Genomic DNA, 16,410 nt, shown 5'->3' on the forward strand with positions numbered 1-16,410 from the left:
TTGGTGGCCGTTCCCTGCCATTCCTCACCCGGTCATCCCTTCAACCCATTCAGGTCTACGTGTTCGCGGGCCTGCTGCCGCTGGCGCTCCGGAGCCAGTTGTCGCCGGCGCTAGCAGCTTTCTCCGCCGCGGTTGCAGGCGTGGACGCCGTACAGTCCGCCGCAGCCGCTATGGGCGCCACACTGCCTTCGCCGGCGGCCGAAACTCCATCGTCGACGCTTGCGGTGTTTGACGAGGACGCAGCTGCGTATCGCGCCTCGCGCCCTCGGTTGCCTGTCCCTGGCCGCCGCAACGTCCTCATTACGTCTGCATTACCGTACGTGAACAACGTGCCTCACCTGGGTAACATCATCGGCTGTGTGCTGTCAGCGGACTGCTACGCGAGGTACTGCCGCGCGCGCGGCCACAACTGCATCTACATGTGCGGTACGGACGAGTACGGCACGGCGACGGAGACCAAGGTGCACGAGGGCGGGCGACGTGCTGGGAAGCTCTCCCCGGGGAGGGGTTGCATCATGGAGGGTGACGTGCGCGTCCAGACTCCGGCGGAAGGTTGCTTCAAAGGCCTGCGGAGGGGGTCTTTGTGACGGCGTCGTACGACCCGGGGGCGCCATGTAGCGGAGTGGAGCGAACGAGGGATATGAGGGGTTTTAGAGGGAGGCACGGAGCAGAACGGTGTCCCATGTCCGCCGTCATCCTGCCCCTCAACCCCCCCCTCTGTCCCCCGCTCCCTGATTCCCAGGCCCTTGAGGAGGGCCTCACGTGTCAGCAAATCTGCGACAAGTACCACGCCATCCACGCGGAGATTTACCGCTGGTTCGACATCGCCTTCGACCGGTTCGGCCGCACGCCTACACGCGCGCAGACAGCCATTGCTCAGGACATCTTCAAGTGGGTCCCGGCAGCTCTTGCGGCTCTGATAGAGATAGAGGACCAGCCCAGGACTGTCCAGTCCAGCGAACGGCAGCCCAGTTTCGAATATAGATGCACGTCCTGTAGGGTTCTGTGTATGCGTGTCCGCCGTTCTTCCGCGCAGAGGCAGTGGTGCATGTGCTCCATCCAACCTCCCTTTTCTTTCGGCTCCGCCGGCCCTGTCGCCGTCGCGCCCTACCCCACCTAACGGCCCCCAGGTCCCTCCACGCCAACGGTCAGCTGGTTCAGCAGGAGATGCAGCAGCTGTACAGCGAGGCGGCTGGAAAGTTCCTGGCGGATCGGTTCGTGTACGGCACCTGCCCCAAGTGCGGCTATGACGTGAGTGCGGTATAGGCGATGGCTTTTCGGGGGGGGAGGGATGAGGATAACGGGCGGGCGTTTGGGACTTGGCAAAGGCTGTGTATCGAAGGGGGACGAGTTGGACTTTATTTGGGAAACGTTGGGGAAAAGTCGCACCCTCGCACCTGGACCGCACTTGAACGCGAGTGTTGGGCCGGGGCTGGGGGGATGCTTCTGGATTTGGCATGGCTCGTGCCGTCAAACCCTGTTGACGTCTTGCCCCGGTCTTCCGGCCGAGGACGGCAGCCCGGCCGGGGCCCGACGCAGGAGCTGGTTAACAATATGACATTAAGGGAACCGAACTGGTGTGCGTGTGGTTGTCTCATGACCCGTTATCAGCCCCCTCCCCTCCTCTCCTGGCGTTCCCCCGGGGGGGCATTTCTGAGTTTCTTGCATACGATTCTCCCTGGGGGGTCTTTGCGCTCCTCCTTCAGGACGCCCGCGGCGACCAGTGCGACGGCTGCGGCAACCTGCTGAACCCCACCGAGCTCATCAACCCGCGCTGCAAGCTGACTGGCACCACCCCCGTGCTGCGCTCCACCCGCCACGTCTTCCTCGACCTGCCGCAACTCAGCCCCGCGCTGCAGGTGGGGAGCAAACGGGGGAAGAGGGAAAAGAGGGAAAACCACCTTCCATCCAGAAACCAACACCAGCAAACAGCAAAAGTAGAAGTAGAGGCAAAAAGATATAAATACCTAAATGTCCTTACGGCCGTGACCCTGACCGTGGCCCTGGGAGGGGTACGTTTGTTGTCCCCGAGTTCCTCTCTTGTCCTTACCCTTCCCGCCCTTTCTCGTCCACACCACCACACACTGGTCCTTACTGCTCCCGCCCACTCCTTTCCCACGCCTTTCCAGGAGTACATCACCACGACCAGCACCCAGGGCGGCTGGTCAGCCAACTGTGTGCAGCTGACAAACGCCTGGATGCGGGACGGTCTCAAGCTGCGCTGCATCACCCGCGACCTCAAGTGGGGTACCCCGGTGCCGCTGGAGGGATACGAGGACAAGGTCGGGGGGGGGCCCGAGGAGGATGGGACAGGGGCAGGCCGGGGCGGGGCGAGCAGGGCAGAGAGGGCACGGAAGGCAGGAGGGCTGAGGGTCGGACAGATAAGAAAGCGGGAGAGGACGACTGGGGCCCCCAAGCTAGGTCCGGGGACTTGGTACCTACTTCTTCACGGATCTCTTCAATGTGTCCCAAGAGGTCAAGGGCTGGGGAGGGGAGGGTGGAGGTATAGTGTGGTGGGTTCTGGGTGGTGCTCTCTGGCATGTCATTCCCCTCCGGGCCCTTACGGTTTCTCACCTCCCCGGCAGTCGGCAGTTGACTTCCTTCACTTCCTTCGCATCCTTAGTTCCCAATCGCCCCAGCGGAGGCTGTTGGGAGATCATGGGTCGACCTGAATGCTTCGTTCTTTGGTCGCCGCAGTTGATCGCAGCGTTGTTGGCATCCTAGGTACTGCTAGGTATTGCATGTAATCCCCCGCTCCTGCCCCCTCCAGGTGTTTTACGTGTGGTTCGATGCGCCCATCGGCTACATCTCCATCACTGCCGGGTACACCCCCGACTGGGAGGCCTGGTGGAAGAGCCCCAAGGTAGGGCACGTAGGGGAAGCTAGGCAGCTGGCCAACCCGATTGTGGCTGGGATGGGTTCGTGGGGTGGCGAAGGGCGGGGGCTAGAGGGTATGCTTGGTGGGGGGCTGAGGTACCTAAACGCGATGGCTTCCGGTGAGAGACATGGCGGTGCTGTCAGTTTGTGGGGTCTCCTCTACTTGGCTTGGGTTGGCAGGCCGGCGCCAGCTAGGTGGCGCCTGGAGCGGGGGCCGGTAGAGCTGCCCCACCGTGTCGCGGCGCTCTGGCCTGGGCCCCCTAATTCCGTTGAAGACGTATTCTCACTGTGACCTGACTCCGCCATCGCTCTTACTGCCTTCCCCTTCTCCTTCAACTTCCTTCCTCCGTGCTGCCGCCGCTTTCCTCCTCGCACGTTGTCCTCGGGTCTCAGCTTCCCGCCGTTACTCCCATCTCATGCTGCGTCAGTAATGTTTCCTATCTTCTCCTGGACTAGCCGTTTTTGGTATCTACTCAATTCGCCAGTGGTTCGTCTTTCCCCCCCCCCCCCCGCGTGCCGTGCCGTGCAGGATGTGGAGCTGGTCCAGTTCATGGGCAAGGACAACGTGCCCTTCCACACCGTCATCTTTCCCGCCACCCAGCTGGGCACCCAGCAGCCCTGGACCATGATGAAGAGCATCTCAGTGACGGAATACCTCAACTACGAGGGCGGCAAGTTCTCCAAGAGCAGGGGGACGGGTGAGCGGGGTCGAGGGTGAAGGGGGTGGGGGGGTAGGAGTGCAGCTAGTACGTCGCAGAAAGAGTTTGTCCATATAGGTTTTTTTGTGTGTACATGTATGCATGCATGTCTGCATGTATGTATGTTCCTTGTTGCCACCGCCTCAGTTCCCCCAATGCTGCGTTTGGCCCCCCCCCACACACACGCACCCCACCCCGGCCCCCGGCCCCCGGATCTCAGGCGTATTTGGCAACCAGGCCAAGGACACGGGCATCCCGGTGGAGGTGTGGCGCTACTACCTGCTGGCCAACCGCCCCGAGCAGGCTGACACGGACTTCAAATGGTCCGATTTGGCCGCTAAGAACAACTCGGAGCTGCTGGCGAACCTGGGCAACTTCATCAACAGGTGCGATGGGAGGCAGGCGGCAACGGCCTGGTTTGGGGTCGGTGGGGTGGGGGTTGCGGAAGGCAGGTAGGTGTGCGGCTGGGCGTGGTTCAGGCGGCTTTTGGTCCCCGGAGAAGAGGGAACGCGGGTAAATGTGGGTGGGTGGGTGGGGGTTCAAGGCGACAAGGTACACACAGAGCCCTCCCTCCGCGCCCGGTGCGGCCCCTGTCCGTCAGGTCGCTGATGTTCGTGGCCAAGTTCTTCGAGGGGGTGATTCCGGGGGCTACGGAGGCGGGGCTGGCGGAGGCGGAGGAGCTGGGCAAGACTGTGGGGCCCAAGGTGAGGGGATGGGGATAGATGTGGAGATGGGGGGATGGCTACTGCGTAGATAGCCTCAGACACTGTATGTGGAGTGTTTGGACTGGATCCAGGCCTTGCGTTTCCTCCTGCACGTCCGCACCTCAATCCCCCCCCCACACACACACCTCACTCCCTCACCCCCGTACGCTCTCCATCCCTCACCCCCAGGTTGAGGAGTACATATCCGCGCTGGAGCGCATTAAGCTGAAGGAGGGCCTGAGGCTGGTCATGTCCATATCGGCGGATGGAAACAAGTTCCTGCAGGTGGGGAGTCCAGTCCAGGGAGGGAGGGAAGGGTTAGGCAGGAATGAAGGGAAGGGTTAGGCAGGAATGAAGGGGGCCGGGGAAGAGGAAATAAAGTAGTAAGCGTGTTAGACGGGGGCCGGCAGTGGTCTTCGGCTCGGTCAGGTTCTGTCCTTTTGAGTCCTGGTCCAGGACCTTTACAGTGGCTGTGGACCTCACCATTGGTGGTGATAAAGGTGTGGATGAGTCGTGTAGCTGCCCCACCGTGCCAATCGCCTTGTGGGCAGTCTCGGCCTCTCTTCCCTGCGGGACCCACCACCTCACCCCACTGCTCTGCATGCCCCCAACCCAACCCAACCCCCTCTTCCGCCCACCCACACAACACCTCCATCCCAGGACACCAAGCCGTGGGTGGCGGTCAAGGAGGATAAGGACAAGTGCGCCACGTTGGTGGCAACAAGTGGGTGACTAGGGACGGCAGGAAAGGGACAAGGAGGAAGAGAATGGGAGAGAAAGGAGGGAGGGAGGAAAAGAACGGGAGAAAAAAGGGCAGATGGGGCTGAGCGAATGTCTTAGGGTTTTAATTTATTGAGTCAGTGCCCTTTACTCAGCTCCCACCTGCCTGCCCCTTCGCCTACCTGCTCGCTCCTTGAACTTCGCACAGATACGGACCACATGCCACATGCCAAAACACACACACACACACACGCGCGCGCGCGCACCTACTGACTTCTGCACACATCCTCCATTACCATGACCATCACCATGGCCATCACACGTCGCACATTCACCTTCGCCTGGTCACCGTAGGCATGGGTCTGGTGCGGCTGCTGGCGGCGGTGATGGCCCCATACATGCCCTCTCTGTCGTCTAAGATTCTGAGCCAGATGGCGCTTCCCCTGGAGTCCAGCATCGCCCTGACGGACGAACTGGTGGCCGGCAGCTACCGGCCCCAGACGCTGGTTCCCGCGGGTCACCCCATCGGCACTCCGGGGCCCCTCATCAGCCAGATCACGGAGGAGCAGGTGGAGGCGCTGAGGGCCAGGTAGGGGCAACGGGCAGGCGGGAAGGAGGTTAGGGGGTCAGGAGAGAGCAGGGAGGAGCAAAAGAGTTCAGATGAGCTCTTGGGGGCCCTGCGGAAAGGGCAAGGGGGCTGCCTGTGGGCCCTACCTGGCTGGCCCTCTGGCCTTCGGTGCGGAATGGGGGATGTGTGAGGGTGTGGTTGGGTTAGGAGAAGTGAAGGGATACGTTTGAATCGCAGCCTGCCTGGGTGTTTGTTGGGGATGGGGATGGGGCGGCATAGTGAGAGGCGCGTCAGGCAAGTTAAAAGCTTGACGGGATTGATTTGTGTTTTGTTGCCTCTGGCCGTGATGGTGCTTCGCTTCGTTGCATGTTGCGGTCGGAGGATCAGCGTAGCATCGCGGTTTTCGGTGTGCATGGGCAAGTTCGGGTGTGTTCTTGCACAACTAGGCCGCCATCATCGCCGCTCAAGGGGACCGAAGCCGCAAATGGGAAGCCAAGAATTAGAAAGTAAAAGGGGTTACGGAGTACTTAAAAGAGGGGATCTGCTCCTGAGCATCACGACGAATGGGTTTCGTTTGTCGTGTTGCTAGGTTCGGCGGGAACCAGGCTGCGGATGAGGCGGCTGCCGCTGCGGCTGCGTCCACCTCCAAGCCCGCGGCGGCAGGGAAAGGCAAGGCCGCGGCCGCCGCCGCCTTGGGCGGTGCCGACAAGAAATCGGCGGCAGCAGCGCCGGCAGCAGCAGCATCAAAGGGCGGCGCCGGAGACAAGAAGGCCGCATCGGGTGCACCAGCAGGAGACAAGAAGGCAGGTGGTGGAGGTGGCGGCGGTGCGGCGGACGACGGTCCCATTGACGTCAGCCGTCTGGATGTGCGTGTGGGCCGCATCCTCAAGGCCTGGCGCCACCCTGATGCGGACTCGCTGTATGTAGAGGAGGTGGACGTTGGCGAGGAGAAGCCGCGGCAGGTGGGTGGGTGGTGTTACACTCGCTTGATTTGGACCCTCCTTGTGTGTACGTGCATGCGTGCACGGGTGATGGGGGATCCCCCCCTTCCCAGCAGGCGCAGGTGTAACGGCACTGTGCCTTCTATAACCTTGACCCCATATAACTTCTTGGGCCGCTAGACCTGTTAATCAATCGTCACCACGCCTCGTTCCTCTGATAGCCTGGGGGGTGTTGTGTCATGTGTGTGTGTGGTGTTCTTGTCAGGTGGAGAGAGACTGAAAGGTTGCGTTGAGAAGCACCGTCCTTGTTAGTCCCTGCCTTCCTCGCCGTTCGAGGTGTGGAGATATCAAGGGATGCTAAGCTGAGCTGAGCTGACTTATCCCTGACGTATCCCTCTGAGACGACATGTCCTGCTCTCCTTAATCCATCACCACCACCGCCACCACCGCCATTGCCAGGTTGTGAGCGGTCTGGTTCGCTTCATTCCTTCCGCGGAGGACCTGGCGGGCCGGCGGGTGGTGTTGCTGTGCAACCTGAAGCCGGCGGCCATGCGAGGGGTGCAGAGCCAGGCCATGGTACTAGCGGCCACCAGCCAGGACGGAGCCAAGGTGCGGCGGGTGGAGGGGGCCCCTGTCGAGTTGGGCAGGGGACAACAGAGTTACAGCGGTTGTAGTGTCTGTAGTGATGTCTGTTGTGTGGAGCGGGGTCCAGGGAGGTTGGCGTGGGGGTGTTGTTGAAGAAAGGTTCTCGTGGACATTTCGGTGGAGGGGTCTCGCCATGTCGAGATGTAAGGCTGCGGGTAGTGGCCATCCCTCCCGTCGGGGCTGCCCACCGGGGCTGTCCACCGTCCTGCATCCCTTTTTCTCCTTACCATGGAGCTGCTACGTTATCCTCCTCATTACCCTCTAAACCCTCTCGCTGCGCGTTTTTTTCCGTCCCCCCGCGGGCCCCTGTAGTTGGAGCTGTTGGAGCCCCCAGAGGGCGCCCCCTTGGGCGAGCGAGTCACCTGGCCTGGGTACGGGGCCGAGGGGCGGCAGCCCGACGAGGTGCTCAACCCCCGGAAGAAGATCTTCGAGACGGTGAGAGGCACCTGGGGAGCTGTTGGCGGTTTTGGGCTTTGTACAGGTCTCCTGGCATTGTGCACCTCGTAGCTCGCGCTTGCCAATGAGCCCCAACGGGCTGTGTCCTTTCCTGCTAACGGGGTCCTCTGTTCCTGCGGCCCCGTTTTCAACAATCCCTCCTGCTACTCCGCCGTTCCCACCCCATTGTGTCCGTTGTTTTGGTGTTGTGTTCCTTGTCGCAGGTCCAGCCTGACTTCACGACGGATGCGCAATGTGTGGCCATATATAAGGGGGCGCCCTTCACCACGAGTGCGGGGCCAGTCAAGGTGGCCACCATCGTGGGGGCTACCATCAAGTGAAGAAGCAGCAGAAGCAGAAATTGGGATGGGCTGACGGTCGGGCGGGGCAGCGTGAGGGAAAATCCTGACTGACTGTGCTGTGATGGGGGGCCCCGGCTGGAACCTGCCCTGCACCTTTCCCCGCCGCGCACTGCATCACCCGTTGCTGCCTGCCGGACGTGCTGCTGCTGGGGTGTGCTGAGGGTGCGGGCAGCGATGGTAGCCCCCAACTGAAAGGAGGAGGAGGGAATGCGACCCGGGCGGTCTCTCTCTCCTGAAGAGATGTCGACAGAACCCCTTTGCTTGTTCCCAATCCCGCATCATGCTATAGAGGCTGCGAACCACGTGCGTGTTCTTATGCCACTTACCTGCCGGCGAACCTGTTTGCGTTGCGACCTGTTTGCGGATTGCGAGCTGCGTGTCGTTATGTTCCATACCCGGCGAACCCCGTCCTCATAGTCCCTTTTGGATGAGGAACTGGCGAAGGCGTTTGCGCAAAAGACTGACCGGACAACATTTTCCTAAACAGCTGCTTTAGTAAAACGGGTTAATGCTTGCGGTGTTTGTGTTCATGGTGGTGATGGGGCTGGGTTGCATGATTTGGTGATCAGTGAGGCTTTGAGGACGCTGACTGAAGCCGAACGTGCTCTAGTAATCCTAAGAGGCGAACGAGTACTTAGCAACTGCAGCACGTGACCATGTCATAAATGTAATCGCAATCGTAATTGGATGCTTGTGAAGTGTCATCGGCAACTGCAGCATCTGCTCGTCCAACTTCATTCTCCTATCATGTGCGGTGTTGCCGCACCACAGCGTAACTCAGCTTGACTTAACAACGCATTTGTCAAATCATTTGTCGCTGATCATTTCCAAGATATTACACTCGCGGACAGCAAACAAGTGCGTGCAAGCATAGGCACCATGCAGACCTGCTTCCCGAAGGGCACAACTAAACGGGCTTTCGTCGGCTCATGCCGTCGAAGGACTCCTACGGTGTGCGTTCGTGCGGCTGTCAACGTCGAGCAACTTAAAGCTCTCCGGCAGGAGCTGTTCAGCTACATCAACAGTCGTGGCTGCAACCCCATCATCGTCCGCCTTGGTTGGCATGACAGCGGCACCTACGACAAGGTATGAATGAATTTGGCTTATTTGGGCGTGCTCTCGCGAAGCAAACCGAGCTTCCATTTTGCGGGATGTCGCCATGCTGCAGAACATCGCCGAATGGCCCGCTCGCGGGGGTGCAACTGGTTCCATTCGCTTCAAACCGGAGATCGATCATGCTGCGAATAAGGGTAAGCCATGAGGGTTGCATCTCGGTTGGATGCTTGCAACTGGGACGCAAGCAAATGCTGGACTATTTGATTCGGCAATTGGCCTCAGGTTGATTGACTGGCGGCGGTGAAAGCCAGCGTTTGCATCGCGGGGACGACTGTATCCATCCGATCAATTGTGGAAGTGTCGGAGGTTAAATTTTAGGAGAAATTCTCGGCTGCATTTGACCATACGATAGCTCGCGGATAATGTATCATTACATCTTACGATTTCTTGCGTGTGTTTAGGCTCCTGATCGACTGCCTGGATGTTGGTCAGTGTCGGCCCAGAAGCGTCCGCAACGTACTGCGCTCATACCTGAAGTAAATGGATTTTTGCCTTGGGGTTCACCTAGATCATGTGCCTCCATAAAATTTTCCTTCGCGGAAGAGGTTAACGACGACCAACCGCGACATGGCAAAATGGGATGCTATACTTGCTCAACCTGGCATTTCCATATGGCTTAACACAGCTTAGACAATGATACCTTCCTTTACAGAGAGTAATATCGTATGGAGATCATTTGATGACATGTCGTCCGCAGCTTGGAGAACCTTTTCGTCTTTCCAACCCTTTTGGCCCCGATGCTCTGCCGTTGACAATCTTTCCCAGGCCTAGCCATCGCACTGGGCATCCTGGGACCCATGAAGAAGAAGTTCCCCGAAGTGTCCTACGCTGACCTGGTACGGCAGGGAAGGGTCTGAGACTTGGGCGAAGGGGGCATCCGGAATAACCCGGAGTGCGGAATCTCAGAATGACGCAGCTCGACCCACAATTTCAGTAGTCCTCCATGTCCCATAAAATCATTCAGATGCAACTCAGCATAGCGAAGCACTCCCATATCTTCACATCAGCTCCCAATCAGATCCCGGCAGTTAAACTCACCAGGTTCCAGGCGTAATTGTTGCGCCGGGTGCTTACCCGAATGGCGGGGCTCAATCCTTCCTTGGCTCCAACCGCTGTTTTCCAGAACCCGGCTTTGTTTCCCAACTACTCCTTGTTAAGAGCCAGATCGTGCTGTATGTTTGATCTATCAGCGCCCTACCTTTTCTCCATGAGAAAGGTTGGTTCTCCTCCAGCCCGGTGTGAACGTTTTTTCCATCCCCATGTGAAAGGGCGTTTAGGACGAACTCCTCTTCAAAGGCTCAACGTCCCTCCCTCCCCGCTTCCCCTCTTCCCGCCCTTCCCCTTGCTTGTCCCTTGGCTCATTTGCCGGGTCGTGTTCACCGCGGTGCGGTGCAGTTCCAAATGGCCTCTGCGGTGGCTGTGGAGGTGAGCGGATGGGGGCAAGGGCAGGGTAATGAGTGTGCGCACATTTGCGCTTGCGTAATGGCCTACGTGTGCGTGTTATGTGTGCGTGATCTCTTCCAGGTTCCACCTCTTTCTTTCTTCGCTCCTTGTACCTGCCCTTTCCGTCGTCCCTCACCCTCCCTCCTGGCAATCACGTCCTTTTCCTTGTCTCTCCCTGTACCTGCTCTTCGCCCCTTGCCAGGCAGCTGGAGGTCCCAAGATTCCAATGCGCTATGGCCGCAAGGACGCCACCAGCCCCGAGCAGTGTGTACCGGATGGCCGCCTGCCTGGTGGGCCTGGGGGCCTTGGGGTTGTTAGGAGGCCGGGAACCCCCCATCATCAAAGGTCGAATTGGGAATTGAGACATTAGAAAGACCGTGGCCGAGAACCGACCCACGGGTCAACGATTTAAGTTCGTGGGGGAAGTACGAGTGGCTCCAGGCCACTAGCCCTGAATCTCTGGCCGTGTTTATCCTTTCCTGACCCACCCCCATTTATCGTTCCCACCCTTCCACCTGCCTCTCACCACCCTTCCCTCAGCTTTAGGGGAAACTGTGCAGCGGATTAGTAATGCATCTTGATTTCCTCCCCCTAACCCCCCTGGGCCCTTCGAGGGAACCGAGGTCCCTACCCATACCAGGATGACATGTCCTTGCCCACGCACTCGAGTGGCCCGTCCCGCCCTCCCGTCCTGCCCGGGGTCGACACGCAGGCGCCGCGCACCCGTTCGCGGATGGCAGCACCAGTCCGGCGGAGCATCTCCGACGAGTGTTCGGCCGCATGGGGCTCACCGACCAGGAGATCGTGGTGCTGAGCGGGGGGCACACGCTGGGCAGGGCCCGACCTGAGCGCTCCGGCTTCGGTGAGGCCGCGTCCGTGTGTATTGTGTTATGCGTATTGTGGGTCAAAACGGAAAGGAAATCCCACCATGCGAATCATAAGTCTGTGCGTATGTATGTATGGGGGCGAGCCCTGTGGCTTGCTTCAAGGGAAGGCCGGGGGGAATGGGGCCTGAGTTTGTACGACGCGGCGGCACGCCAGGTTAGGCGTATGGAATGCGGCGATGAGCACCATGCATCAGCAAAACCCACGACGTCAACTTGTCACGTTGTCGCAGCACGCGCACGGTGCTATGGCGGTGTCCACCAGTGGAGCCAGCGGCGCGTCCACCTCCCCGTATCCTCCTCGGCCCGTATTGGGCCCTAGACCATTTTTACCCCTAATTTTTCTTGCATCGTCAGCCCCCACGCCGCATGCCCCCAGCCAGGGCCTTGGCCCATCAGTTGACAGCAGCCGCGGCTCTCCCGCATCTCTCCCCTCTCTCCTGTGTTGCCCTTGTTCACTATGTATAGCTTGCGTGACCTTGCTTGACATGACATGACATAACATAACCTAAACCATCACGCCCTTACGTCTATTCCGGCTATGCCAATTTCTTTTGCATCACCGCTGCAAACGGGTCGCTTGAATAACATTTACAATAACCTTTCACCCTTTCATCTTATGACGACTTATCATCATCTCACCGTTTCCCGAACGATGTGACACCGCCTTCTTTTAAAAATTTCTACACCCTGTTTCACACCATACCCTGTTACATGTTGGGAGCTATTTATTAAAAGCTCGTGACCGGTCCCTGTAAACTCCGATAAAACCTTCTTCGCAGGTGCTGATAAGACCAAGTACACCGATGTGGGTCCCGGCACGTCGTCCGCCTCGCCATCAGGTTCCCCCGACCGGCCCGTCACACCCAAGCCGGTGGGCCAGCTGGGGACCAGCTGGACAGCCAACTGGCTGGAGTTCGACAACAGCTACTTCACAGAGGTACGTCGTGTGTGGGAAAAAGGGGGGAAAGTCCTCGTTGGCGGCAGGGAAGGGTTGGGAGGTAAGGAGAGAACGAAGACGGGTGCTGGGGAGAGCGGGTGTTGTACAGAGCTGGGTTGTAAGCGACGGGGGGAGTTAGGGGCTTCAGGAGGGACGAGGCATTCAGTCCCTTATGGTTCCGGGGCGAGCCGTGGTTAGAGCTTCGGAAGGCTTCGTCGTAAGGAGGGGGTTGGACATGGCCGCCCCTTTGTTGTGGTGTGTCTCGCATGGTCTGACGATTCCACCAACATCATCCTCTGTTCTCATGCTACCGCTGCGGCTGCTGCGGCTGCTGCGGCTGCTGCTGCTATATAAGCTTAGTTAATGCTGCCACTGCTATGGCCACCGCGTTGTTCGGTTGCAGGTCAAGGCCAAGCGGGATGCGGACCTGTTGGTGCTGCCAACGGATGCCTGCCTGTTCGAGGATGACGGGTTCAGGTGGGAAGGCTGGGAGGCGTACATGAATTAGGGCGGGAACGGGTCGGGACTGTAGTGCGGAGGACTCTGCTGTGATGGGTCCAAATCTCCTGTGCCAATCAATTGGCTCACCGCCGTTGAATCCGGTTTAGCGTCCTGAGTTTTTACCTTTCTTCGCCCTTCACACGCTTATCAGGTACCTGCCGCCCCGGGCCCCATTTCCATGCCCCATACTTTACCTGTCCCTGCTGCCCCTACCCCCCTGCCTGCCTGCCTAACTACTCGCTTGCCTGCCTACCTGCCTGCCTGTACGTCTCCCCACAGGCCATATGCTGAGAAGTACGCTGCTGACCAGGAGGCGTTCTTCGCAGACTACGCCCTGGCCCAGCAGAAGCTGTCGGAGCTCGGGGTAGAGTGGGATGAGGGAGCGCCAGTCACCATCTAAGCGATTCCTAAGTGCTCAAGCGACTCAGGCGGAGGCTCCATCTCTAGGGGGAAGAACCCCAAGGGGAGAAGCTCTCAATCGGGGGCCGTGCGTGGGGGATGGAGAGGTAGCCAGTTGGGGAGCATTAAGTCGACTGTGTACATGATAGCTGAGGGGCTTTCCGCACAGGGCTCGAGTCTGCAGCTACCATGGTCCTTGGCAGCTGCCAGGGGCTCGAGCGTAGGGATCGGAGCTGGGTAGCTGGATGGCTGGGTAGCTTAGTGTTCCCATGTGATGGATTGCAGCGGTGGCAGGGGGTGGCGGTGTGGCCCCTCCGGTTGAGACCCAGCGAGCTGGCCCAGTAATGGCCGCGACGGTTTTGGTTACATGACGGCATCAATACTGTAATAATTATGAGAATAATGCATGTGACGTATTTTACGTCCGGGGAAGGGCCTACTTTCCGTACTTTATATGGAGTTCGGAAAGAGTTCGGGAAGCAAAGCTGTATGAGCTCAGAGGAACTAACAGCTGCAAATCTGAAATGTCTAAACCAGCGAAACCAAAAGCTCATACAGCTTTGTCGTCCGCTGAGGCTGGTGTGAGCCATCTCAAGGTGAGTGCCATCTCACCTCACTTTCGCGTGTCGTGTCCCCGACGATACATGCGTTCGCACGAGTAACGTGGTCCCGAGGGTACCTAGCCCTACCTCACGCAGGAGGTGTCTGCATGCGGTTCCAGCTATAGCTGCGGACGTGCTGCTGAGTCACTTGCCCGTTGGTTGCGATACGGTAGAAGACGGGGGTGATGTGTGACCAGGTACACCGGCCCACCGCTTTCCGATACCGATATCGCTGCTGCATATTTTCTACACGATGTTCCCTCAATGTGAAACACAGGGGGACGAAGCCCTTGCTTGTGTGCAAGGGGGTTGGCGATTTCACAGTAAGTAGTAATGTTACGTAATGTTACATCAGGCAGGATGACGTTACATCCCAAGAAAGATAACTGAATTAATACAGCGGCCGTGGAGTGTTGCATCGAGGGGAAAAGTCCTTTCCGAAGTTGCGCGGGGTGGAGTATTGTACAGCACCCATGTGCCCTTTTCCTACCACACGTTTGACCCTCCCCCTTCGAATCGTAATTCTGTACATTCCGCAGAGCCGCAGGCAGCCTTCGACCGCAGTTATTACCCCCATCTCCTTCAACCCGTTCAAGCCCTGTCTCTCACACCCCTTACCCTTAGCACGTCGGGTTCCCTATTTCTTCCTTACTCTACCGCGCCTACCCTGCTGCCACAGCTTCAACACTGCGTCTTGCTTGCAGTTGAGGTAAGACCCTTGCGTGAACCAGCCCTTGCCAGCTGCCACCAGCACAACGCCAGCACACAGCACAACACCAGCTCGTTATTGCTCGTCATTTGACGCACACTCGAGGCTTCTCCTGTTAACGCAATACGCCGTCTTGTGGCGCACACCTTCACACGCCGGCGGGGTGGAGGATATCTTCAATTCAGTGTAGGGGTTTGCCCTCCAATACAGTGTTCAGAGAGTACAAAACAAAGAGCAGCGATTCAGCGAATCACCAGCGAATCACCCGACTACTACAACGCCATGGTGCACAGCAGCAACACAGCTCCCAGTGCCGCCGTCGCGAACAGCGTCGAGGGCTTGTTAGCTGTACCCGCAGAGCCCTTCGAGGGTGACGGGGACCGTGAAGATGCATTGGCCGCCTTGTCGCTGGTACCCCTGCTGGTGATGTTGGTACTGTTGCCACCGATCGTGGTGTTGAGGCTGTTGGTGCCGTTAACGCTGTTGGTGGCATTGACCCGGTTTGTGATGTTGGCTGCGTTGGTGCTGTTAGCGGCGGGTGACACGGCTTTGTTGTTTCCAGCCGCAGCAGGAGACTGGGCGCACTTGTCCTTGCACTGCTGCTCCGTTTCGAAGTTGTTGTCGTTTCCACCGCAACCGCCCCAAATGAACTTCTCGCACGTGCCAGTTTTGGCGTTGTAGTGAAAGCGCTCAAAGCTTGCGCGACACAGCCCCACGTCCGCCGGCAGTGCGCATACGCCTGCACTGCCGCCGGCGTCGCTGCCGTCGGTGATGTTGCCACCGTCCGTGGCGTTGCCGCCGTTGACGGCGCCACCCTCGGCCCCGATTGCGCCGGTGGCGGCGCCGCCGTTCTTGCCCGCCAGAGTGATCAGCGTGGAGGGCAGAGCAGTCTCCTCCCCCTCCGTCGGTGCCGTACGGCTACCGGCGGCGGCGGAGGAGGTGTTGGCGGCGGCGGCGGCGGCCTGGCGTGTAGCGCCCGTGAGGAAGAGTGACGATGCGCTGGGGGCCGCGCTGCTGACGTTGGACGCACCTGGCACGGCGGCGGCGGCGGCGGCCGGGACGGTATCAGACCCTGCAGGTTCGGATGCGGGTTCAGTTTCGGGTTCAGAAGCCGGCTCGGAAATGGGCGCAGACGCAGGGGCTGGCGCAGGGGCGGACGGGGCCTCTGTAGCAGAAGGAGGCAGGGTTTCGGAGCCCAGTGCAGGGGTTTCGGTGGCGTTTTTGGAGCTGTCGCCAGCGGCGGTGGTGCTTGCGTCGCCGCTGCCCTCGGCGCTGATTTCGCCGGTGTCCTCCGCATCTTGCACATGTGTGAACGTACATACAGAACACACACGCCGTGGGGAAAAGTACTTGTTTAGGATCCAGAGCCCAGGATTAAGATTTCAGGATCCAGAGTCCAGAGTCCAGGGTCTAGAGTCTAGAGATGGAGAGCAGTTGCGGGCGACGGCAGGAGCGGCGGTAACCACCCAACCCGGCGTGACAAGACACGAGACAACATGAGCCGCGAGTAGACGGCGGGCAACGTGAAAGGGCCGAGCACTACACCAGGACGAGCCAGAAGAATGGCCAATAGGAGCAGGGGAGAGAGAATGTGCGAGTGTCAGGCAAAGCGGCAGAGGGCAGTCAGACTCGTTCGGGATCGGCCCCGAAGCTCATGACTCTCTCTCGCTGAACATCCCCTTAATCCATTCACTTATCTATCCCGCGCAAGTCAAAACGCTGAGCAGCGAAAGGAGCGCGGCGGTGTGGCTGGGACCCAAGCTGACGCTTATGGCACCTTGCTCCTACCGGACACATATCCACCACGATATTCTTTGAGCGAATTGGAGTGTGGAAATTTATGAACGCGACGGGACAGCAGAAAAG

General features: G+C 59.2%; 3 protein-coding genes across 3 annotated transcripts; 2 read left to right on the forward strand and 1 right to left on the reverse strand.

Annotated features, from left to right (window-relative positions):
• Positions 1-170: 170 nt before the first annotated feature.
• On the forward strand, positions 171-8,631 carry VOLCADRAFT_82392 (uncharacterized protein; the record flags this gene model as incomplete). Its single annotated transcript, XM_002953561.1, has 17 exons — positions 171-461; positions 743-891; positions 1,131-1,251; positions 1,707-1,859; positions 2,130-2,282; positions 2,771-2,863; positions 3,407-3,575; positions 3,796-3,961; positions 4,177-4,267; positions 4,469-4,564; positions 4,940-5,003; positions 5,354-5,588; positions 6,157-6,266; positions 6,360-6,529; positions 6,968-7,117; positions 7,466-7,588; positions 7,813-8,631. 17 exons carry the CDS (start codon positions 171-173, stop codon positions 7,927-7,929), a joined length of 2,451 nt encoding a protein of 816 aa, XP_002953607.1. The 3' UTR covers positions 7,930-8,631.
• A 100-nt stretch (positions 8,632-8,731) lies between these two features.
• apx1 (L-ascorbate peroxidase) lies at positions 8,732-13,634 on the forward strand. Its single transcript, XM_002953562.1, has 9 exons — positions 8,732-9,036; positions 9,119-9,200; positions 9,832-9,902; positions 10,462-10,491; positions 10,712-10,799; positions 11,222-11,371; positions 12,176-12,333; positions 12,737-12,810; positions 13,114-13,634. Exons 1-9 carry the CDS (start codon positions 8,830-8,832, stop codon positions 13,232-13,234), a joined length of 981 nt encoding a protein of 326 aa, XP_002953608.1. The 5' UTR covers positions 8,732-8,829; the 3' UTR covers positions 13,235-13,634.
• Positions 13,635-15,125: 1,491 nt separating this feature from the next.
• On the reverse strand, positions 15,126-15,293 carry VOLCADRAFT_39402 (uncharacterized protein; the record flags this gene model as incomplete). Its single annotated transcript, XM_002953649.1, has 1 exon — positions 15,126-15,293. A coding segment is annotated over one exon (168 nt), but the record flags the coding sequence as incomplete, so codon positions are not given.
• Between the last annotated feature and the right edge of the window lie 1,117 nt (positions 15,294-16,410).

Source organism: Volvox carteri (assembly GCF_000143455.1).
Source record: "Volvox carteri f. nagariensis unplaced genomic scaffold VOLCAscaffold_37, whole genome shotgun sequence".
NCBI classification, from domain to species: domain Eukaryota; kingdom Viridiplantae; phylum Chlorophyta; class Chlorophyceae; order Chlamydomonadales; family Volvocaceae; genus Volvox; species Volvox carteri.